The 26,800-nt window shown below is 32.8% G+C and overlaps 1 protein-coding gene across 1 annotated transcript in view; it reads left to right on the top strand.

Moving 5' to 3' along the window:
• Positions 1 to 26,800, top strand: part of LOC143232339 (nephrin-like) — a 137,669-nt gene that overhangs the window by 88,027 nt on the left and 22,842 nt on the right. Inside the window, exons 2-3 of the mRNA XM_076467644.1 lie at positions 13,917 to 14,122; positions 18,200 to 18,335. Of these exons, the coding sequence (XP_076323759.1) occupies positions 13,917 to 14,122; positions 18,200 to 18,335 (342 nt within the window). The remainder of the gene's footprint in view (positions 1 to 13,916; positions 14,123 to 18,199; positions 18,336 to 26,800) is intronic.

Raw genomic sequence — 26,800 nt, 5'->3', positions numbered from 1 at the left:
TATGAGATAAGATTATAACACAATCAGAAAATAAACATTTGCAGTTTAGATGGACTCGTGCTCTATGAATGGTTTCACTCTCGCTTGACATTTTCTTTCATAATTAAATTTGTTTGAACTTTCGCGCAATTTCTACGATTAAATATTCAACCTCACGAGAGTGTAGCAATTTTGTTTAATTTTTGAGGAAAACAACACCAGGTCCACCTGGATAGCAATCTCTAATTGTGAAGTTATAGACTATCGCAAAATCTTGGGCTATTTTTTATCAACGAATAGCGGGATTGACTTTAACAGTATACGTTCCCACAGCTGAAAGGTTGCTCATACTTGGAAACTGGTTTCGATCCCGTAAACCAAGTATCCTTATCACCAGTTCTGGTGCAATATTTCAACTGTTAAACGATTAAAATTAGCGTTATGTTTGTTTCGCACACCCGCATGTATTTAAAATCGTATATTTAGTATTTGACACTGTGGTAGAAAAGCACTTAAGAACATATTATTGCTGTTATCGAGCCCCAATTATTATCAGCGTTGTAAGCCTTCAATCTTCCCGCACGATAGTTATGCACGAGGTAAAAATCTCATTAAGAGTACAGGACTCTGAGATTTAATTTAAAATTAAAAAGTCACGTTAATGCAGTTTATAATGTTTATAAACATTTTATTTATATTAATCGGTTTGGTTTGTTTTGAATTTCGCGCAAAGCTACTCGAGGGCTATCTGCGCTAGTGGTCCCTAATTTAGCAGTGCAAGGCTAGAGGGAAGGCAGCTAGTCATCATCACCCACCGCCAACTCTAGGGCTACTCTTTTACCATTGAAAAGTTGGATTGACCGTAACATTATGACGCCCCCACTGCTGAAAGCGCGTGTATGTTTGGTGTGAAGAGGATTCGAACCCGCGACTCTCAGATTACGAGTCGAATGCCTTAACCACCTGTCCATGTCGGGCCTGTATTAATCGATTTAAAATTTTTAACACTAGAGTCTACCATGTCTCCCAGAAGATATATTAAAAGAATTATAAATAATATTTTAAAATATTAATACCGTCATTTCTAGTGCATATTGGTGATGCATATTGCACATGAATATTTTTGGTAGTGTAATTTGTTAAATGAACAATTAGCTAAAGTTCTAGATTTAGTGCTGTTAACACGATAATGTTTTAAATCACAATGTTACCACTTCTAGTGATAGTGGTTGTTTTTTGTTTTCTTTGTCCAAGAACAATCATCAGTGTCATACTAAAGTGTATGAAAATTCCAACTTGATAGCGTTAAAACTAGAGCACGTTTTGAGGGCTCCTCGTGACACACACGCGCGAACCAGTTAATCTTGCCGTTCAGCTGGTTGGTTGTCGATCGCCAAAAAGGGCGTTTTGTTCTCGTAAAAATCACTGCTAATGAATGACCTGCTTTTCATTAAAATGTGCTTTACATGCTGTTATATCGTCCTGAATAAATTTAGCGTGGATAATAATTACACTAAATGCCTTGGTCTCGAGTATATAAAAATGGGAACCATGTAATAAATTTAATAAAACACTTTAATTAGTACACTAGTCTTGTGAGGAACAGATACATTTCCTCTCATGTTTCACTCTAATTATATATAGAGATGTGTGAAGAGAATGATAAATGTGTACAATATGGGTAAAAAAGTGAAATTTCACACAGTATTTAACTATTATTACAAAGTATAAATTATTAATATTTTCATTTGCTTTGTATATTTAAAATGTCACTCCTTTCCTTATTCGTGCTCAGCTTGAAAGGTCAAGTGGGTGACCACTTTATTGTAACTGCTAAGCCTTGACGGACAGATATACGATATATTGAATAATAATTTCCTTTCGCCTACTCAACAATGACGGAGACGAAATACCACATTCTTGTCATGGATGGCAAATGGAAATTCACAAATTTATAAAATATTCGCTGTCTTCTACTTTACTAAGCTTAAGTGGACAGGGGCTCCTGTACAGGAGAATAACTTCACTACATATACTAAACTTGAATGGACAAGTTTGTAGGTTAATCGTTTCCTTGAACTTTCTAAACTTGAGCGAACAGGTGTATAGGACAATCACTTCCTTATACTTACTAATACTCAATGTAAAAGTATATAGAGCAATCGCTTCCTCATGCATATAAAATCTTTAATGTAAAGATATATAGGGCAATCACTTCCTTATACTTACCAATCTTCAATATAAAAATGTATCGGGCAATCACTTCCTCATGTTTATTAATCTTCAATGTAAAGGTGTATAGGGCAATCATTTCCTTATACTTACCAATTTGCAATGTAAAGATGAATTGGGAAATAACTTCCTTATACTTACTAATACTCAATGTGAAGAATACTATTCACTTCCACGTACTTACTGAGTCTGAACGAACAGGTGTTATAAAAATCACACCTGGTTTTGTATAAAGCCGGAAGAGAAAGAGGGGTTACAAGAAAATACACTTTAAAGTTCAGAATCAGTAAATATAAGTAAACAATTCATTAAAACTTCAATCGTTCATAACCGTTCAATACAAAGAAGTTTTAAAGAATTGTTTCTTTATATTTACTGATTCTGAACTTTAAATTGTATAAGCAACTTTCCTGAAAGTTAGAAAAAGCAATATTTATTATGTAAAGTTACCTTGTAACTAAAGCAGCTATCAAAAAGCAATATTTATTATGTAAATTTACCTTGTAACTAAAGCAGCTATCAAAAAGCAATATTTATTATGTAAACTTACCTTGTAACTAAAGCAGCTATCAAAAAGCAATATTTATTATGTAAACTTACCTTGTAACTAAAGCAGCTATCAAAGATACAAAGTGGCTTTTACTTCTTTCTGCTTCACACCGACCAAAGTATGGAAACTGTGTGTGTATCTGGTTGTACATATAGTTACACACTACTCACCCGGAGGAAAGTGCTCGGTAGCTCAATGGTAAGTCAGTGAGTTTGTAACGAAAAAAAATCAATAACTGACGTGTGCAGAGTACAGATATTTTATTTTGTAGGTTTGTGCTTCGCGACAAACAAATTAAAAGTAGAATAAATAAATGTTTTGTGAGAATAATTGTGTGAAATTCGACATTTATTCGTTGGGACATATTTAACTTACCCACAATTCCTCATATACCGTAGATATGTGTACGTATAAGTAAGTGTACAGAGAGAAAAAGGAAACTGTAATTAAAATGCAGGACTTTAAAGTCACAACACATATGTAAGTGTTATATGCATGATTCACAAACACAGAAGCACAAGTCGTAGCCTAAAACCAAACCGCCTCAATATCGTGTGTTGCTAAACTTAAAACTTGTTCCTGAAATATAATCTTTGGCACAACAACAAATTGACATCAAGGATAAACGCTCTGAGAAATGAAAACAGTGACATGTATGAGTGGCCTTATGAAATTGCAAATGTTGTCCTTTGAATAAAACCACTTGAGTAGGGTTTAACAATATGCCAAGATTCATGACTAGCAAGCTTTATGTAGCAAAAAACTAAACACAAACTTCGCATAAAATAACAATATAAATAAATACAATTTCCACATCAAGAAGCGATAACAACAAACACAATCTTTATATCAACTAGCGATAACAGGAAACAACAGCATCACATCAAGTAGCAATAGCAACAAACAGAAGCTTTACATCAAGTAGCAATAACAACACATAAGTTTCACATCAAGTAGCAATAGCAACAAACAGAAGCTTTACATCAAGTAGCAATAACAACACACAAGCTTCACAACAAGTAGCAATAGCAACAAACGTGAGCTTTACATGAAGTAACGAAAACAAAAACACAAGTTTTACATATTGTAACAATAAAAAGTGAATACAAACTTTGTATAAAGTGACAATACAAATAAATACAGCTTCACAAAAAATAACCCAAAGAGTAAACACAATTTTCACAACAATTGACACGAACAACAAATACAGCTTCACAGAAAGTAACACTTATATTAGTCATAGGTTTTTCTGAAAGATTCGAAAATTTAAAAAGAAAAAATTCTCAAAACTTAAAGCGAATAACAAATAAAAAGCGCTTATTTAACACATTTTTACATCTTTTCTTATGTACACCATGTGTGCAAGGTTTCTTGACACATTTGAGATCTATATAAAGAAAATGATAAAACAAATTTACTCGGATTTGAACACATTTTGCTGCACTTCTATTTTTCTAACAATTATGGTTGTAAAAGAAAACAGAAAAACAAGTCAAATCTGTCCGTGGAAAGTATAAATTGTAACGGCTTTATTATAAAACGATCAATCACTAGTCAGATTAGTTTGCAACGGAGTTGTCAGGCCGGGAGATAAATCAGATAACATTTGCAACTGAATAATATAACATTACATGGAAACGTTTGAATAAATTGCTAAACACGGCCTGTTTTGGCTAGATTTTTGGTAATAGTCCCTACGATAAAACGTTTGATTGTTTGTAGTGAAACAAAACTACATAATGGGCGATAAAAAGTTTGATTGTTTGTAGTTAAACACAAAATTACACAATGGGCGATAAAAAGTTTGATTGTTTGTAGTTGAGCACAAAACTTCACATTGGGCTAAGTGTACTCTACCTACCACGGGTATCGAAACCGCGTTTATAGTCCGTAGACATACCGCTGTGCCACTAGGGGCTTATAAATTTTATATTGATTTTATTTTTATCTTGTTGTTAAATGCTGAATTACAATAGCCTATCTGTAACGTACCCACCACGGGTATCACACCCCAACTTTAGCGTTATAAGCTTACAGATTTACCGCTGAGCTAATAAGGGCACTAGAAAAAAAAAAAAAAAAAGAACTGTTATCGAAGTCATTCCCTAATTAATCTATTTTGAAGCCTGAATACGTTTCCAACTGGATTTCTATAAGCTGTTATTTCCATAGCACGAACAGTTGTAAATTATGCTACACTGGAATGTAGTGTGTCTGTTGAATGAATTCGAAACGTCACATTACAAAATTACGTTACACTCTCAAAAAGAAAAAACGTTGATCTAACCGGTGTTCTAATAAAAACAAAATAACTACCATTTGGAGATTTTATCACATCAAAACAAGTTTTGAATTCCAGCTGCTAGAGCTAAAATTTTGTCTTTAAGCCTCAGTTTTAGGATTATTTTGTTCCAAAAATGGCATTGATGAGATTTCAAAGTAATACTGAAGCGTCAGCTTTATCTGTACTTGAAACAAATAAAAGTAAATTTGTGAAATATCAGAGAATTGATCTTTTGGTTTTCTTAGGATTGCTTTGTACTTCGTGATGAAACCTTGTGGCGATTACTTATCATTACAGTTTTAACCGTTTCCAAGAGGTAATAACGGCTAGAGAAATATTTGCATCTAGTAAGAGAGATGTACAAAATACACAGGCTTGAGAACAATTCAACGAAATCGACGACCTGGAAGTAAGTATTGCAGAATAAGATGGAATTCCTAATAAAAATATTTCATGTAACTTTGTCACTTATCCTGTTATGACGCTAGTGTTAATTATGGTTTACGTGTGACATAGTAGAGCTAAACGATATTGTGTGGTTAGTTTGGGAATGTAGACACGTTTGGTGCAGAATTTTGAGAAGTGTGTTAACTTTTTACGATTTTATAAGAAACAACTTTGTAAGTTTTGAAACTATCTTTCTTCCCCAATATTAGCAAGTGAATAAAATACCTAAAACAATGATATTGAAAAAAACATATTTTCTGTTGACATGGAAAATATAGGGCACAACCGAGGACCACTTGTTTACGTGAGCAAAAACTTGAAACGAGAAAAATTATTTGTAGAATGTGAGTATATTGGGTGTTTAAACAATGCATGGTGGTGGAAGAAATACAACAAGTAGTTAAAAAATTATAGCAAAATAAATCAATTATATGACCAATTTTTACAGAGAAAAGTCTAAGAAAAAAACAACTTAACCTTTCCATCTATACCGCAGACTTTATAAATTAGTAGGTAAATGGTGTGCGTTAAGAATTTTCTTGAATAAGCTACAGCTCTGATTACAATAATCGTTTATTAGATTTATCAAAAAAAGTCACAATTATATATGTGTATAGATATTGTGGTTATTGTGATTCGCAGCTCAATCTATTATATTGATACAAAAGTTTCAAGAATTTCATTTAACAACATAATAATAAATAGCTATCAGTGATTTACATATGTCAGATTGAATGTTAAAAGATAGATACAGAGAAAATAATTCCAGAATTTCAATAGGTTCAATAGAATCGATTTGGTGTATAAGGTAGGTTCTTTTAGGGAAACTTAAGGGGAATTTTTGTAAAACTTGTACCAAATAGAGGAACTATATGTAAAAATTAAAATATCAGATCCTGTCTATACAAATAAATATATTTAATACGATGATTTATTTAAAGATTCATACATTAAATATATTTAAAAATGCAATAAACTATAAAATTAGATTTAAAATATAAGTATAAAATATCGTAACATTTAAGAATACACATATACAAAACTTGAAATGTACATGATAAGTTTATTTGAAAGTTTAATTGAATTGATAGAAGTGTATTTAATATGGTAGTAATATTTAATCTAAAGTATATTTAGTATTGTAGTAATGCCTAGTCTGAAGTACATCTAATATGGGTAGTAATACCTAACCTAAAGTACATTTACTATTGGTAGTAATATCTAATCTGAGAAATTAAAATAGTGGTTTTGGTACACCTAGAATAACACTTTTTATTTTGTAAATTAGCAGTTATTAAATACTCTAATCAGTCTAGTCACAATTAGTTTCAGAAATTAATTAAATCATTAATGTAAGTTTCAAATGTTGAACCAAAAATTGCTTGTTACTTCAGCTAGGCCTGGCATGGCCAAGCGCGTTAAGGCGTGCGACTCGTAAGCTGAGGGTCGCGGGTTCGCATCCCCGTCGCGCCAAACATACTCGCCCTCCCAGCCGTGGGGGCGTTATAATGTGACAGTCACTCCCACTATTCGTTGGTAAAAGAGTAGCCCAAGAGTTTGCGGTGGGTGGTAATGACTAGCTGCCTTCCCTCTAGTCTTACACTGCTAAATTAGGGACGGCTAGCACAGATAGCCCTCGAGTAGCTTTGTGCGAAATTCCAAAAAACAAACAAACAAGTTACTTCGGCTACCATTTAGCTATTAGTAGCAGTCAACATTGAAAGACGAGAACGACACGAGTGATTAACTGTAAATCAAAATATATTAATTTTGGTGTCGGTCAACTACTCACATTAAGGACGTCGATCCTTCTAGAAATAACGAATATGAAAACAGTTTTATTTGTTTAAAATGTAATTTACAAAAGTTACATAAAGGGGTGTATGAAACTGCCCCATAGTTAGAAGGTCACCTAAACGTATAATTAACACTTGTTGCTTCGGGTATCGATTATTTTATAATTTTCAAAGCAATGTGATGATAACAAACAATAATAATGACATGGCAGGTACTTTAAATTATTTACACTTTAAAGGAACAATGTTTCACCTCCTAAACTGTTGAACTACTTATTCCATAGTCACAAGTGCTCAACTTGATTTCCGTAATTACTCACTCTTGTCTAACAAAGCAATTTCCCTTGTAGTTAGGAAATGTTACTCCACTCTACGTGAATTTCGGATATTAAACAGACTAAATATACCATAAAAGTCCAGCAGATAATTGCATTGGAGAGCTTGACATGGATGTAGTCGAAAAAGATCGTTGTGACTCCAGTTTCTTCGGTCATACTTCTCATGAAAGCGCCGTTGATGTTGAGATGTTGTAGACGGTAATTTACGAAATGTTTGATCGTGACCTTTGTCAACTTAACATTCGTTATTTTTGTTAACGGAACTAGAGATTAGTAAATATTAATTTACAGATATTACAAATGTATCATCTAGTTGATTAAAATTAAATAAAAACACGTATATTTAGTAAGTATGTATACATAGTTCAATAAAACAATGCTACTACCCAAATATATACATGTAACTGACAATGTCATGAAGTGGGCTTGTCATACGTGATGATGTGATATGACAAGTGAGAAAAGATAAACTTATTTTTGGGTTAGTGCAAAAAAAATGGATCCGTATATTGTTATGAAGTATAAACATCTGAGTACGACACATTTTCTCGAAAAGGTTTTGTCTCATCTTCAAGTTAGTGTTTGCTTTGATTTTCTAATAAGTTGTGGTGTTCCCAGAATTCGATCAAACTTGGTACAAAACAAAGACTACATTAAGCCTATTAATCTGTTTTTTTTTCTTAAAAATAGATTGAACAAGAAGAAAGCTTCAAGATAAAAGCAAATTTAAGCTGTCGAGAAGCACGTGCGAATCAATGACTAAGTGCCATAACTGTCTTAGGCACTTTGAAAGATCACTATGGTATATTTTGTCATTGATAGAATGATTTATATAATGGTGTATGTTTATAAAATAAATATAAAATAATTGGGTAAATCTATTTAATTGTTGAAGCAATAACTGTGTGAAGATTGCGAAAAGTTACTGGTGTAATAGATTGGTGCTTTAAAAGTAAACAGTGACATTCCAACTAAATTCATATCAGTGGATAATATTTTAATAGTAATCGGATAATAAATAAGCTGATATCACTGATTCCTGTCCTTCACGTATTCAGACCTAATTGCCACTTATATTTGATTTTATATTTGTTACGGTTAACTGTTTATATGTTCATTAACCTCGGATTATCTTAAGGAAACCTTTTCTTCTGTCAAAACAAAACATCTCAGTGAACAGGATCGAGTTCCTGATTTTAACACATTAGTAAAAAACAACACAACAAAAAAACCAACAGGTAACACTAAGTCCAACCATATAAAGGTATTAAACCGATTTTCATAATAAACAAGAACATCCTTGCGTTGATGCTTTGGATAAAAATGTTTTAAATATTAATAAATGTTCTTTCCTTAATTATTAAATACGTTATTTTCGAACACTGAAACATTTCGTTTGACTTTTCATTACATCAAACTTTAACACACTTAATGCATATATTTGATATCTTTGTTACTAAAACGATGGCAAATAAAATTTTTTTTAACGGACTTGTTTCTAGTGTTATGTGTGAAAAGCTATATTTATATCCTATGCACCAATGATACAATCGATATCAAAGGAGACAAGCGTCATATCCTGTATCGACACTCTTTTTGACAAGTAAAGTTTTATTATGTTAACACAGCGACACATTTTGAAGAAACAAACCCAGATTGCTGTAACAGCTATTTAAACAACACAAAAGGAATGTTATTAATTTTCTTTGAATATATATCTTTAAATGCTGTTTTCCAGGCGAAGTAAAATATTCTATTATTGAGATAATCTGATTTATAGAAGTGAACGTATTAGAACCTTAACTCCTTAACTCTGAAAAAAATATTGACCTTTCAGTAACCTTTTTATTTCAGTAACAGTATACTTATCATCAATGATATATTTGACTGGCTATTCAACAGCGTAAATCAACAATAACCATCGAAAGCATAACCGTCTGTCGCTAGATAAGAAACTGTATTCTTCATCTGCTGGTGACCAAACGACAATAAAAACAATCGAAAGTTCTTGTAAAGTTCAAAAGGCACCAGACTTTCTCAACTTACAATTGTTTTTCAAAACTCGTTTGGGTTGGACCATCATTTACCATACCACGCAATGTATATTCAATTTGCAACAGCCGTATTATGGCAACAAGCAACTAATATGAATAAAGCTGTCTTAGATGTAGAAAGAAATACGATGATCCAATGATGATTGAAAGGCACAAGCTGCTAGAGGTTATGTAATGATATACCAACTACTAAGGATTTGTTTTCTGAAAGCAAAGCCACATCGGGCTATCTGCTGAGTTCACCAAGAGGAATCGAACTCCTGATTTTAGCGTTGTAAATCCGCAGATTTACCGCTGTACTAGCGGGGAACAAGGATGAAGCAATTATATACCTTCTGTTGGGAGTAATATAATAGCATAACAGCCCCTGGAGATGATGTAATGGAATATCACGTGCTGAGGGGGACGTAATGATGTACTATCTGTTGAAAGGATGGAATAATGTACCAGCTGTTGGGGGATTGTAAAGATATACTATCTGCTAGGGGCGATATAATGATGTACCGTTTGGTTGGAGTGATGTAATAATATGCTAGTTGCTGAAGGTAATTTAATGATATATCAACTGATGGGGTAATGTAATGATATAGCAGCGACAGGAAATTATCTATAGTAATAGCATACAAACTACTGGGGTGGTGTAATGGCAGACTAGGTATTATAGGCAACGTAATTATATAAAAACTGTTGAGTGTGACGTAAGTATCTACAGACAACTGGGGTGGTGTAATGATACACTAGGTACTAGAAGTATCGTAATTATATACAAACTGTTAAGTGTGACATAATTATCTACAGACTACTTGGGTGATGTAATGGTACACTAGGTACTAGAGGTAACGTAAATATATACAAACTGTTGAGTGTGACGTAAGTATCTACAGACTACTTGGGTGATGTAATGATACACTAGGTACTAGAGGTATCGTAAATATATACAAACTGTTGAGTGTGACGTAAGTATCTACAGACAACTGGGGTGGTGTAATGATACACTAGGTACTAGAAGTATTGTAAATATATACAAACTGTTGAGTGTGACGTAATTATATACAGACTACTGGGGTGGTCTAATGATACACTAGGTACTAGAAGTATTGTAATTATATACACACTGTTGAGCGTAACGTAATTATGTGCAGACTATTGGAGAAGTGTAATAATATACAATATGCTAGAGGTAATAGAATGATATACAAGCTACATTAAATGATATATAAGTTTTTGAAAGCTGCTGGAACAGTCTTATAATGATATAAAATTTGATGGATGTTATGTAATGATATATATTCCTGTGGTAGGGTTTGCTTTATTGTATTCCCTTCGACTAACAAATATATCATTTGCCTAAATGTTGACGGACACAGACTCTTCAAAAGCAACAACACAATAATTCGCTACACACTCACTGTCCGATACCGGTTCGCTTTCGCCAACCTTTACCCACACTGTGAAACAGACGAAAACCAAACTCCGCGACAAATGAGCCACAACCGAACACAACAGTATCATGTGGTCAGTTTCCATACCTATTTAGCTGTCAATTTGTAGTATCAATGTCACTTTAGTGAGTTCTATTTCATAGTGTCATACGATAGCATAGTACCGTCTAAAGAAAAACGAAAAAACGACATGAAAGAAATCCACCATATTTCTCTGAATTACAAAGATAAATGAATAACGACAAATTCTATAATAACTTACTTCTTCTTCACTACTCTATTTATCGAACCATAGCCAATATTCTTACACGCCGACAAATTACATTTCTTATCCAAGAAGAATCACCTGCCTTTACAATGTCGTGTTTTTTGTTTTGTTTTTGGAAAACTCTCTGCTAGGCTATAATTCATAGTTTCCTTGTAACTAGGATGTGTCGGCAGTGTGCTTATTTCTACCCTTTGTTTTGTTGTTTACATCATGACGTTATTTTAAATGTCTAAAGATGCAATAAAACAATGGAATAATGGAACAGTATCAATTATTAACCAGTGAAAATAGCCAATATTTGTTCGTCCTAATTTTTTGTGTTTAGTATAGTGTTGTCCTATACTCTATTAAAATGTAATATCTCGAGATTCTAGTACGTCTTGTAAGTTTATTCTTAAACTGATATATTACGCTGATTTAATAATCTCGATTTACTCTGTGTTGTTTCGTTGTTTATTAAAGCTTTTGAGTTGAAACCTGAGGAAACTCTTTATTTGCCGTTTATAACATTCTGTGAAGGCACGTAAGTGAATGGTTCATAGAAGACGATCAGGGCTATCTTATGTGTATCTAAAGGTTTGTTACAGTTCGGTACAGGATAGTGAACAAGTGAGACTCCATTGTGTATCTGTAGGTAAAGTCATTTTGTTTTTAAAGATTATAACTAACTTACTTAGTCAAATGTTCAGACATAAAAATGTTTATTATAGACCAGTGGTTCTCTAATATGATGGTTATATTATCCCTTCAAACAAAAAGCACTACATAACACTGGAATCCTCTCAAACAAAAATAAAACTTTATAGCTCTGCGACTCCCTCAAACGAAAAACACTTCATGACACTGTGACAATTTTCAAACAAAAACAAATATTGCTACACGGCACCACTGTTCTATGTTATTGCATAGTTGTTTGTGTTGATAAATCAGGCATGCGTTAGAAAGTAGTATTGAAAATATTTTGGCAATCAAAAGCGTTGTCTGTTTTAAAATTACGCAAGTATTCCTGACTCCTTACAGCTCACAGTTTAGAAGCCTTTCTTCTAGGTCAAATCTAGTGAATAAAAAATAATTAATTTCGGTATTTTCACACATTCCATACATTTATCTTAAACTTTGTTTTGTTGTTATTGTTTTGAATTAATCACAAAACTACACAATGGGCTATCTGTGCGCTGCCCACCACGGGTATCGAAACCTGGTTTTTAGCGTTGTAAGTCCGCAGACACACCGCTGAGCCACTGGGAGGGCAAACTTTGTGTTATAATAAGATAGGAGAAATAAGGAAGTGTGAAACACTGTCTTAGAATGTTTCTAAACATACACTTTTGATTTTTCTGACAGAAGAAAAATACAAATATTTTCAATCTCATTAAAAAAAAAACTATCTCAACTTTATTAGTATATACTTTTAACATACAAACTTTTGTGGGAACCAAGTAATGAAAGTTTGAGATATACTTTAAATTTAATCTTATTATCTCTTTATGATTATAACCATACTCTTCGATTACCTATAACAGTTAACACCTCTTACACAAACAAGGTAACAAATAGGTGTACACAATTCTCTCTGATTAACTAAACAGTTAACACTCCTATAATATAACCAGATATTAAACAGATGTCTATGGCCAACATGAGTTATGTATGCCTATTTTGTTGCTTTTAGTAGTATGTATATAATGTATAAGTAAACCATATTTCTGAGTCGCTTATTATAAGACCCTGGATTCCACTGTACCCATGTAAAACACAATGTACTCATATTGATATCCAAAGTTTAACAAATGTTATTGCATACTTGAACATTAACTTATATTTCAAGCATAAACACATCTCTAAATATATCAGATTGTTAATCGTTATACTTAACACCTTCTTTTCCTAATTAATCAAAATTAGCTAACTGATTCCAATTGACGTGTCTAAAGTGACATGAATGATGAGATGAGTGAACTACATTTTATAAAATTATAATGAGACGCTTGCACTTTTAAAGTAAGAATGGACTATTGTTTGGTCTAGCTGAGGTTCTGAACATCGAAGTCTGCCCCATTTAATCGACTATGAACTTCAAGCCTATCGGAACTTCTGTTTAAAATCGTATCGACTATATTCTTATCACGTTCTATAATTCCGCGCTGAAAATATTTTAAATTATAATCATGAAAATATTGATTATGGTTTTGTTACTGATAATAGGAGCCAACATCTTGAATAAAACAGAAAAAAAAGAAAGTTTGCCATGCTTAGACAACCAATGTGTGAACATACTGTATGCTTTTACAATAGATTAATTATGTTTCAAAGACCTGAAAGACAAAATACAGCTGAGTTATAGATTAATTAAAACCTGGAGTCTTTGTGTGCTTCACTGCTGATATTCTATCTTCGATTATGCATTTATGAAGACATTTAATCATGAAACATAACCCTGAACTGAACGTTTCGTGAAGAAGATTGAATAATAACGTTGAATAAGATCTTAAGTATTCAATAACATGAAACTTCTTTCACATTCAGGTTCACACAGTCTCAAGCTCATTGAGTTAAATGTTCCTGAAGGAGTCGCCCGTGGCGCCCCCGTGTGGATGTATTGTGGATATAACTTGGAAGGAGATGAGCTGTACTCCGTGAAGTGGTACAAGAATAATGTGGAATTTTATAGGTTTTTACCAAGCGACAAACCGCCTGGACAGAAGTACGATCTTCTGGGAGTACATATCAATGTAAGTAAAACCGATTTTCTGTACCGATCTACAGCATAGAACCGTGGTATTCTGTGATCACACATCAATGTAAGTAAAACCGATTTTCTGTACCGATCTACATACAGCATAGAAATGTGGCATTATGTAATTACACATCAATGTAAGTAAAACTGATTTTATATCAACCAACATTGTAAAAGTGTGATTTTATAGTTCACAGAACCATATATGTAAAATTACCTTTTGTGTCGACCTATAAAATACACGTACAATTTGTAATAAAAATGTAATAGTTTCTGTAAGAAGTATTAAAATCGTTTAATACATTTTTTCCTGGATATATTCCTCATTTTTCATTAATCAGGTTAGACAAAAAAATGAGAAAAAACATCTTGTACATTGATTAGTTCAAGCAAATGTTTCGTTCATAATAAGCAGACAACGCACTCGTTAGATCGATTCTAAGCTTGAGGGATTAAACATAACTTAAATATCAAAGCTACTCAGTATGTTGACGTTACCAATGTTCGTGACTAGGAATGCACTATTTACGAAACTGGTAAAATAACTCTATAAAAGGTAGATTGTACAGAGAATATGTGTGTATTTGTTTGTTTCATAATTCGGTACAAAGAAACAGTCGTTTTGCCGGCAGCTAACTGCCAACCATGAATCCTCAAGTTCACAGTAGAAGCAAGTTAACTATTACGTCTCGCACAGAAAATATTGGAGATGAAGCAACATTGTTTAAGTTAATTCTTGATGATTATTAAAATATTGGTTTATTGTATCCAGATCTACAATATAAGTTAAAACAACATGAATGGAAAACGTTCGTATTAACTTGTAGTGACCGAGAAAAAGTTCGTACTGAGAAAACGTTTGTGAAGTAAAAATCCAACAGATGTGATTCTTGGAAATGTGATAAAACATTGATTACTTATTATAACAAGGAATTACAATAGAAGTAATTACGATAAAAATTATATAAAACGAATGAATAATACGATACAAGAGTGTAGATTAGCCGAAAGCAGCGACCAACAAAAGAACTCTTTACGATATAAAGTATATATATCTAATTATAATTATCTAATTCAAAAGAACTCCTTACGATGTAAAGTGTATATATCTACTGTATGTAGGGTTTATGAAAGAATTAAGTACCAGACGATTAAAATAATATAAAACGGTTGTTAACATGAAACAACTTATTATGACATAAAGGTTATGAAATGGCTGAAAACAGGCCCTACGAAATATGCGATACAAAATGTATACAACAGTTGAAACCAGAAGTCCAGAGAAGAACTGATTACGATAAAAATCGTAAAAATCGGCTGTCAGCGGGGCTTGTGAAATAACTGATTACAGTATAAAGTGTACAAAATTATCGAAAGTACGAACTTATGAAACAAGTGAGTGAGATAAGAAATGTGTATGTGGGGTAAAAAAATTATTACTTAAAAATACTTGAGCAAGAACTTACTAGGAATATATAAAACAAGAATACGATGGTAAAACTTGAAATGGGAAGTATAAGTAAAAGATTGTTATATCTAGGAGGAATAATACATAATACAACACAAGGTCGTACTTTATAAAGGCGTATCGAAAAAAGAGATAAGTGTATAATCCAAAGTGTAGGAAGGAAGGGATTAGATTCCAATTTATAGAGTATGACAAAAACAGATTTATTAAAAGTCAATACTTGAAAAATATATACTACCAAAAGCAATATTTGCACTATTCAGGGTTGTTAAAAAGAAAGTTTGATGCAATGTTTTGATATAAAATAACGTGTATTAACAGAGGTAACAACGTGCTTCGCAAAGTATTTTTATGTAAATATAAGGCCTACAAATTATAATGAAACGACATACAGGGATCTTGTATTAAGCTGAGACGATAGACAACAACCCAAGTTTTATAAGCCGAAGAAGTGAAAGATGTCACAGTTGGTTTTCTTGAATTTATCGCAAAGATAATCGAGGGTTATCTACGCCAGTCGTCCATAATTTTGAAATGACAGACTAGTAAAAGAGTATATTATGAATACCACCTATCACATATTCTTTTGCAGTTTCATCGACCGAATAGTACGATTTCATTGGCACTCTAATAAAATACGAAAGCAATACCAGATCAACAGACAGGCACCCAAACCATTGAGCCACGCTCGGCTCAGAAATAAAAGAACGTGCAATAAACTGTTCCAAATCAAAGAAGTTACTTTGAAAGAAGGTAATACGATACAAAACGGTCTTATTTATCACAGCGGTATAAGATCATGAAATGTGAAAATAGGTGTTTGTTTGTTTTTGAATTTCGCTCAAAGCTACACGAGGGCTATCTGCGCCAGCCATCCTTAATTTAGCAATGTAAGACTAGAGGGAAGGCAGCTAGTCATCACCACCCACCGCCGACTCTTGGGCTACTATTTTACCAACGACTAGTGGACGATTGACCGTCACATTATAACGCCCCCACGGCTGAGATGGCGAGTATGTCTGGTGCAACGGAGATTTGAACTCGCGACTGAAACTAGATGTTTTTCCTTAATTTAGGGATATATAATACAAGACAGAATGTGAAAGGATACATACTAGTAAACATAAAATGGTCTTGTAAAAAGCATAACGTGTCAAAAAATGGTCACCTACAACGTACAGAGATAAAAATAATAAAACACCTAGGAAAACATGGTTTTGTATAAAGTAAGAGAAGAAAATAAGACACGATGTGAATTTGTCTGAAGTACAAAAGTAAAAATGAAAAACGACAGAAAACATATTTGTTACAACAGGGACATAACAAATATATGATGTCAGAAAGTGGACTTTTTTGCAGTAAGTACATAAAGAAAATTATACGGCGAAAAATGGATTTATTACAACAGGAAGACAAAAGTAGAATATAGTACGTCAGCAGGTATACTTGTTATAAGAACAACGTAAGAAAAGAATATAATATGGCAGAAAGTGGACCTGTCTTAATGAGGGTATAAAAAAGGAATAGAGTACAGTTTTTCAACGAAATATAAAACAAAAAGAAAGAGAAAAGTCAAAATTGTGCCAATGCATTTAACTTTTATGTGCAGAGTAAATATATTTGATGTTTGAGACGACAACGTCAGTACGTGACATTTATGTAAACATCGTGAGTACCTTGGGTAAAGGGAGTGCTAACTGAGCATGATATATTACTAGGGTCTTTTATGAAGTAAGAACATTATGTCATTCTTTTATCCGTTCCTGTCCATTAGGATAGATAATACCAGGTACCGAAATCATAGTCTTTTTCTCTCTTACCGTAATAATGTCTTAAATATTTCAATAAACTTGTGGGATACTACGCAAACTGTTAAGGCTACAAAGCAATTTCTGAGTATCATTTCTGAAGATTACACAAAGAAACAGAAATATTAATGATAAGTAGCCCTACACGCACGGGAGAGTCCAATCTTGATTCTAGAGGACTTGATTGAAAAAACCCACGAGATGCAGAGAGATGAAGTGACATCTGGAGACCATAGTTGAAAGAGTTTCGCTAGTTTTAATATTTCGAAAGTATGCAGTCACGAAATTTAAGTTTTCGAAACGTTTTGCTTTTTTACCTCTCAGTAACAGTTTATTTGCTATTTGGGCATCAGCTATGTTATTTGAATCGTATTATTGAGTAATGAGCTGTTATCTATAACTTTATGCCAAAGACATATATGTAAAGAAAATTAATTAGTTTGATGCACTGGGTCTAGAGGGCAGTATTCACATTTATTGAAATCGTGTCTTTAAATTAACGTATTCCACCATAAACTGTAAAATGTTTCCTTAATAACTGGAAAAGAAATTCGTTTATTGCCTGATGATTTTTGACAATTTCGTTTTAAGAGTTCGTCGAGTACAAGATACCATTTTTAATAGAAGAATTCAGGTGCATGAAACAGTCACCCTGTTTGTCAGATTCCGACAAAGAACGTGTAATTAGCACGTGTAGAACACTTTAATGAAAAGTTTTCTGCTATTAAATACTGAGGAAGGAAGAGGTGTACGCAACAAATGAAATTCCACGTCACAAATTTAGTTTTCCTTTCAGCTCCAGAAATCAAACAAAACTCACGTGTATTTGCAAAAGACTGAACTTCAAAGTGAGGGCTCCTATGGCTGCGAAGTCTCTACCGAAGCGCCATCTTACCACACAGTGAAGGCTGAGAAGGTATTAAAGATTTATGGTGAGCTGAAAACTAATAGTTACATATTTTATTGTATTGTTACTATTGTACAATATGTTACATATAATCATATATTTACTGGAAAAACTAGACCCGAAGTTGTAATATTTTGTTTAAAGAATTCTTTGAATGGTAGGTTGCAACTACAATCAGAACTATGTAGTCTAGTGGCATTTTACTGCTGGTTCAAATTGAATAGCAATATTACTAACAAGTCAAATGAAAAAAAAAAAAGTACTATTATCCCTTTTCTAGTCCTAACTCTCCCGAACAGATGAACAGAGATGACAGAAATTAATACATAACCATAGCTCATCAGTACGTACTATTAAATTAAAAGCTGAAAAGCTAATTGCTAATCTAAATGTTTATCACGCATCCATTACAGTACGTTTAAATATTGGAAATACTTGAGAGCTCCTCGTGAAAGGATATTAGTATGTTTGCTCTATTTGTGATAACACAAGGAGGTTTCTTTCGTGACTCTTTTATTTGTGGGTTGGTGAGGTTTACTAAATGGACACGCGGCAGTTTGACTTGTTGAAAAAGGTGTCTTACTACCGACGGATGGAGGATTGACACTGCCTCAGTTTGTAGAACACTCGCCTGGTACACACGAGATCTTTGGTTCGAACCTAGCAGTAGTTTTTCGTCCAACTGGAGGTCGATCCTCAGATGAAGCGTGAGAATAGCTTTATTCACAAAGGAAAGACAAAGATATATAAATCTAGCTCATAATACGTTCGCTGTTACACGCATGCGTGGTTTATTTTTGAATTTTCTGAAAAACTTCACTAGGGCTATCTGCACTAGCCGTTACTAATTTAGCAGTGTACGATCAGAGATAAGGCAGCTAGTCATTACCACCCACCGCCAACTCTTGGGCTACTCTTTTATCAATGAATAGTGAGATTGAACGTCACTTTATAACGCCCTCAAGGCTGAAAGGGTGAACATGTTTGGTGAGACGAGGATTCGAAACCACATTTCTCATATTGCGCCATAATCATCAGGTCACATTACATGTGTGTAACTTACTTCTTTCATCCATATCTGCATATTCCACTGTCTTTAAATTTTTACCTACCGTAACTGTGAAATCCTACTTAATTCGGTATCGACGTCTGTTAGTAAAATATTTTCCTTTGGATGGTTCTTGCAGTGAAAACACAAACACACAATTAACATCACTCATTTTTCTTTCAGACCAATAGTTTGTGAATTTTTTCACTCCAGACAAAACCATTAGCAAAATAATTATATCATTCTCTCTACGAAAAGCGTTATACTTTTGATTAAGGATAACTTTACTGTGTAAACTGATGGCCATACTCCAAGAAAGTACTTCTCTCAGTTACCATTCCATTTACGTATCTACAATTCACACGTTTAAGTTCTGTCTATGTACTTCTAGCCCATATCATTGTTTTATCTGTGTTGAAAATGAACAACATCAGTAGGTTTATGAAGCACTGCAGATGAATATGAAAAAAAGGTTCAATTTTGTATTTTATTAAAAACATTGCTGTTCACCTAAATTATTTAATATATATATATATTTATAAAAACAGATTCATCACTGCCATTAGAGTCAGACAGTCTTTACCTTTCTAGAGACTAGAACACCTCTAGAGTAAGAGTATTTTTGCGCTCAGATTAGAGATAAGTGTTACTACAGTGTTTTAAAATCACGAATACCTTTACAGCGTGAGTGCTACTGTTTTTCGAACCAGAATTAGTTACAGGGTATCAGTGATACTACGCTTAAGAAAAGAAGAACCCCTAGAAGCTTCGCCGTAAGTTAGAGGCTTGTGAGGTTGAAAAGTGGGTTTCGATACTCGTGTTGTGGAAACCACAAACAGCCCATTGTCCAACTATGTAATTAACGTAAAATAAAACAGAGCTGAGAAACGACTAGTTTTATTTACAACAATGTTTTCTAAACAGGAATATTCGTAAAGTATGAGTAATACTACATTTGAATCAGAATAGTGCTTTTATAACCGGGAGTATCCGTTAAATGTTAGTGATATAATCAGAATAGTTCTAACTACTCTAGTGCTTTTATAACCGGGAGTATCCTTTAAATATTAGTGATATAATCAGAATAGTTTTAACTAATCTAGTGCTTTTATAACCGGGAATATCCGTTAAATGTTAGTGATATAATCAGAATAGTTTTAACTACTCTAATGCTTTTATAACCGGGAGTATCCTTTAAATATTAGTGATATAATCAGAATAGTTTTAACTACTCTAGTGCTTTTATAACCGGGAATATCCGTTAAATGTTAGTGATATAATCAGAATAGTTTTAACTACTCTAGTGCTTTTATAACCGGGAGTATCCTTTAAATATTAGTGATATAATCAGAATAGTTTTAACTACTCTAGTGCTTTTATAACCGGGAATATCCGTTAAATGTTAGTGATATAATCAGAATAGTTTTAACTACTCTAGTGATTTTATAACCGGGAGTATCCTTTAAATATCAGTGATATAATCAGAATAGTTTTAACTACTCTAGTGCTTTTATAACCGGGAATATCCGTTAAATGTTAGTGATATAATCAGAATAGTTTTAACTACTCTAGTGCTTTTATAACCGGGAATATCCGTTAAATGTTTGTGATATAATCAGAATAGTTTTAACTACTCTAGTGCTTTTATAACCGAGAGTATCCTTTAAATATTAGTGATATAATCAGTATCCTTTAAATATTAGTGATATAATCAGAATAGTTTTAACTACTCTAGTGCTTTTGAACCATGAGTGTTCATATAAGAGAACTAACACTGTACTTGAAAAAAGAAGAATATTTTTACTTATTCTGGTGCTTTAGAACCAGAATTATTCGTTAAGAGGGAGTGATATTGCGCTTGAACCAGAATAACTTTACTACTTTAGTGCTTATTCTACATGTATAGACTTTGGTATTAAACCTACTTACTATAAAAACAGGCCTTACGTTATATTATAAAAACATTGAAATCGCCCTAAGTTCATTTTGAAAACACTTATTCTGAATAATAAGAAATAATAGTATTGCTCTGAATGTATCGTGTATTACTCTGTGTTCTTTCGTATTTCAGAGCCCACGATAACAGCACTATATCAATACACTCTTGTCTTCAGAAACAAAATGGTAACTGATAATGGTTTTAATGCTGAAAGCGTGAAAGTTTGTTGTCATTATTTTCGTCATCAGCAAATCATTAGTCTATTATAGTTGACACTCAGAAAGTAGCGCTTTGAGTGATCATATACATGGTAATTGAAATAACAATAAACATGCACAGGCCAAGGAACCAGAGCGTGTATTCACCACTTATAGCATTACAATTTTGTTCGTGAATTACCGCGCAAAAATATTTTATAATTTAAAAACATGGGATGATGTAATGTTCAGACTTGACTGTTATGTGTTCGTGTATTAATATAACCAGTTACATTATAAAATATATAAATAAAAAAAAAAAACAGTTTGGATCTGTGAAGGACCAGATTCGTTTCTACAAAATAACTTAAACTCTTTCGAATATTTTGTTGTTGTTTTTCACGTGTTCCCTGGTTAGAAAATGTTCAGCGTCTTACCAGCTAAATTGTGGTATAATAGACACATAAAAATATACTTTTTTAACTTTAGATTACAATTGCGTCTATTTGTAAATATTATTTCAACTATGGTTCTGGTTTAAACTGGCAATCCCATTTTTGATCTTTTGCGAACGTAATCTGGATGGTTTGTTTTTCTTACGACAAAACTACCGAGACAATCTGCCATGAAGTTAGAGCTTCTGACCATAAGGATGGCAACCGACCGTCAGTACCAGCCGCCAACTCTTGGTATTTTTTTCTACCAATGAATAATGGGATTGACCATCACTTTATAAATTTTATGTGGCTGAGAGAGCAGACACGTTTGTTGCCTCAGTTTGATCTCGCGGTTCTCAGTGTACCTCAGCCACCAGCCATCGTAAGTCTGGAGTTTATTGTTTTGTCTTTATTGTTACTGCTTCTCTAATATGCCCCTTCTTTCCTGATTGGCCTGTTTGTTTGGCTTTGGTGAACATAGTGCCAGCCTCGTCTAAAAAATGACCTTTCACAAACTTCATTTGCTAGCTTTTGATTGGCCAGCTACTAGAGGCATTCCCGCTTATAGAGTTTGTAAAAGTTGTGCTAGTCCGAAGGTGGAAACACATAATCAACAAATAACACAAGTAATCGACTTAGAGAATGAAGACTTTAGAAATCATCAAATTATGTATTACTTTCTCGTCGTCTTTCTGAGTTCGAACTGTTAAAGCAGTCATATCTAAGTTTCCATTCACGCGTTACTCACGTATTTCTCTTAGATTTAAGTAAGATTTTATAGTCTGTAATTTTTCCAGTAGGTCGCTTCATCAGACTGAAGTCCGTCATTCAAATTCTGTCAAGCCTCCTGTTTTGCGAATTATCCCACCTGTAGTTATTGTTCCCTAAAATCAGAAATACCTAAAAAAGTAATAGATTTTCGAGCATGCACTTGCAGATTCATATGATTTGTTGTTAAATATAAAGCTACAAAATGGGCTATCTACAAACTGCTCACAGTGATGATCTAACCTTTATTTCCGGCTTTTTCAACTCTCACGCATACTTACTACTGAGACATCATAGAAGAAAATAATCAAAATAATTTACTTTTTTACTATTTTAAGTACCTCGTGTAGCCTCTAACTTATTTTTAACATTAAGTGCAAAACACAAAACCAAGTAGAATTGGTCGTTGAAAACTTTTTATACTTATATATACTATTATAAACAGAAAATATTTTCTCTCAGAGTCTGAAAGATTTTTAGTAATGAAATTCGATCACACAAAGTTTGCTAATTCATAAACTAACTAATTCTACCACCACCTTCCAAAATAAAAGTTGAAATAAATATCTCTCTGTGAGACTTGAAACAGTACACATTTGTATCTTAACTGAAGTAGTTAATTTAGTTTTTTATTATTCTAATATTGTGTAGAGATTAACCATTTAGTTGTCCATCGTTCGCGTAAGTTATTTAAAGAAAGTTGTTTAATTATTAGTTCAGTATAATCAAACATAAATATCAGATAAAAATAAGTTAAGAAATATCGTATGCCTGCACAAATATCTGGATTATACAAATACAACTGCAGTCATACATTAGCGTATTTGTTTATGTGCACAAGTGGCTGCTTCATCTAGATGTAAATTAAACTGTACTAACATATTTAACTTCAAATACATGAGTATAATAGTTAGTGAAAATAACACATCGTTCAATTTCTTTGATGAAAGTTTTTAAGATTTTATAAGCTTCAGGCTTTATAATTGTATCACTAAAATAATAATTTACTGACTCTTATGCCTCCTAGCGGTCAAAGAAACATCAAAGTATTAATTATTTTATTTAGCTGATGATAGTTTCCTAAAGTGTTTATTCTGGAACCTAAACCACTAATCATACATTAGAGTATTGTATGACTGACCTTCATGCTTATGATTAACAGCGATTGTATCTGAAGTATTACATTAGTGACTTTGTTATTATTTGTATTTAACTGTTTATTACATATTAATTTACTAATTTAGTTGACTTAAGACTCACTTTTACCACTAATCATTAATTAATATAATCAATAAGAATGTTGTATTATTAGCCGTAGGTGTTTGATAGAAATATTCACTTTACATTTAAATACTACTTTAGGTACGTCGAGATTAGGGCCTGACATGGCTTGGTGGTTAGGGCGCTCGACTCATGACCCACTGATTACGTCATAACGTGACGGTCAATCTAATTATTCGTTTGAAAATAACAGTCCAAAAGTTGATGTTGATTATTTGCAATTCCTCCAATCCATCACTTCAAAATTAGGAATATGTAGCACACTCAGATCTCGTGTAGCTTCAACAGATGTTTTGATATTTGGTTATCAGGTATTTATAAGGGTAATTCTTGTACGAAAATGAAAGCCTGGTTAATTTAGACCATAAGATATTGATAAAATGACGATGTGTGTCTACGTTTTTAGTAATCATCTTTTCTTCTCTTTATTTATGAGACACAAAGTTACTAAAAGTGTTTGTTTGTCAAACGTTTTCACTCTGTTTAAGATAAATATTAAACAGGAATGCTCATGATTCTGATCTTATACTCCAACATACATGAAAAAAGTAAGCATCCGTCAAGTTAAGTGGTTTTTTTAATCAATCTTATTCAAGTCGTCATGCGCACTAAACAAACTTAAAAGCAAATAGCATTGAACTACCCGACTTCCTAGAAGTTCTCAACGAATAGACATGTTACATCCGGTTTCAAAAAAAAAAAAAAAAGGCGTACATTAAAGGATATTTTAAAAACAGAATCGTTTTAATTCTTTACTTTTGTATACATTAAAATTGGTATAATTAATACATTTCTGTATTAGTTAATAACATGTTGAGGAACTGTTGCTGGTTGGTGGCTACTAAATAGTATTCTTCGCAATGTAAACTCGAAAGTAATTCCATGTAGCAGCTATTACTTGTTACAGGGGCAGCATCTATTTGGTCAGAGAACGTGTTTCGTAAAACCATTAATATTCCATTAAGTGTGTACAAATAAATAAGATTGTTCCACCTCTGTATAATAATGAATCCCTAAATGCAACAGTGAGTGGGCCGTTGTTCAATCTTCGTCTCATAACAGCCAATTTCGAAAATAATGATAAATATCAAGGATAGAAACAGTTTTGTTTTTTGTTTAGTTTGGTTTGACGTAAACCTTCAACATACTGTCTTCAGACTGGCGTTAAGCCACCGAAAGTTCACAAGGGGAAATTTCTTTCTTGTTCACGACGTAGAGAGCGTTTTATTTCATTAAACTAAAATATTTAACATCTAATGAACTGCTCCAAGGTTTTCCTAACTAATCTATATTTTACACGCTACAGTTTACGAACGTTATACTGATTTAGCGAGCTTCTTTAGTTCCATTTTACAAAGCAAGGCCAATGGGCGAGTCACAATAATTCAGTTTAAAACAACAAGAACATATATATTGTATCTTCTTTCTTGTGTATTAATTTATATGACCTCAAAGCTGAAAATGGATTGAAATAGTGCCCCAAACTCATTTATTAAATATTGGATCATGAGGGAACTGTATGTGTACAAAGCGAGAGGTGGTATTTCTAATAAAGTGGATTTGTATTTCAAATTTTGTTGAAAGCGTGTGAACACCGAGGCATTGTAAAAATGTCGTTATACTTGGTTTTAGATAATTGCAATCATCAAACCATTTCACTGATACTTGTTAAACACTAATATATGTCCATTCCAACAGTTCCCCTGTAATAGCACAATAGAGCGTTTAGGTTTGCTAAGTAGAACCCTTTTTTTTTCGCTAGATATCACCATTCCTTGTCATCTTCCTGAGTGTAAGAAAAGACTCCCATCGAAATGAGTGCTTTCTGACAGTTGTCATTACTTTAAGAAGTGTCAAAATGGAAATATGCAATTGAATTTAAACTAATTTATTTAGCATCGTACAATAAAATCACGCATGTATATAGTTTCGAAATGGCAAAATAATAAACATGAATAAAAACTGAAAAACAAAAAATATATATAAAATCAAACATTTGCTTCTCTTTATGGATTTTTAATGCTTCTCCAATCTTCGAAATATTACTGTCAGTTTGTCAACAGGAAATGTCCCGTTTTTTCTTAAAATTTCTTCCCAAAAATATATATATTTTTAATCAGAGTTTTTTTTCTCCAAATGACCATGTAATAATAAGAAGACTGAAGAATCAATGTTGATAATGATACGAAATTTTAAAATTTGCAAAAAAAAGAACAATTTTATTGTAACGTAGTCTGAGAAACAAGTATCTTAATACAGATTTTTTTTTCTACGCTTAACCGCTCAAGAGATACACACCACGACGCACAGACATTTACGTAAACATCTTGCTTAGATAACTGCCTGTTACGTTCTTATTTGTTATTTCGAATAGTCAGGATATTGAGATTGTTTCCTTATATGACTAAAAATAATCTCAAAGCTAGTTATATTTTAAATTCATACGTTGTTAATAGTGAATAAGTTTATCAGAGTCTTTTCTCTCATATTTTGTCAATATTTACAATTAGTTTATCCATTAACATTTCTCTATCGTAAATACTCACAGCTTCAGTGGTGTATTTTTGAATCGTAAAATCCTAATCCGAAAAAAGATGTGCATGATAAGATATCACGATATTGTTTTGTTTTTGTTACGTTTGCAGCAGAGTTATATTCTTGCAGCATTAATACTGTCATCACGTGTCTCTCTAATCTCTGAAAACTCTTATTTTTATCTAATCCTTTTTATTATAATATTTATATAAGCAAGAGATAGCTGATGCAGTTTGGTTATGGATATTTGTTAGTTAGAAAACAAAAAAAAACACACAAACTTAT

Source organism: Tachypleus tridentatus, chromosome 11, assembly GCF_004210375.1.
Source record: "Tachypleus tridentatus isolate NWPU-2018 chromosome 11, ASM421037v1, whole genome shotgun sequence".
NCBI lineage: Eukaryota > Metazoa > Arthropoda > Merostomata > Xiphosura > Limulidae > Tachypleus > Tachypleus tridentatus.
This window is presented reverse-complemented; position numbering and strand designations above follow the sequence as displayed.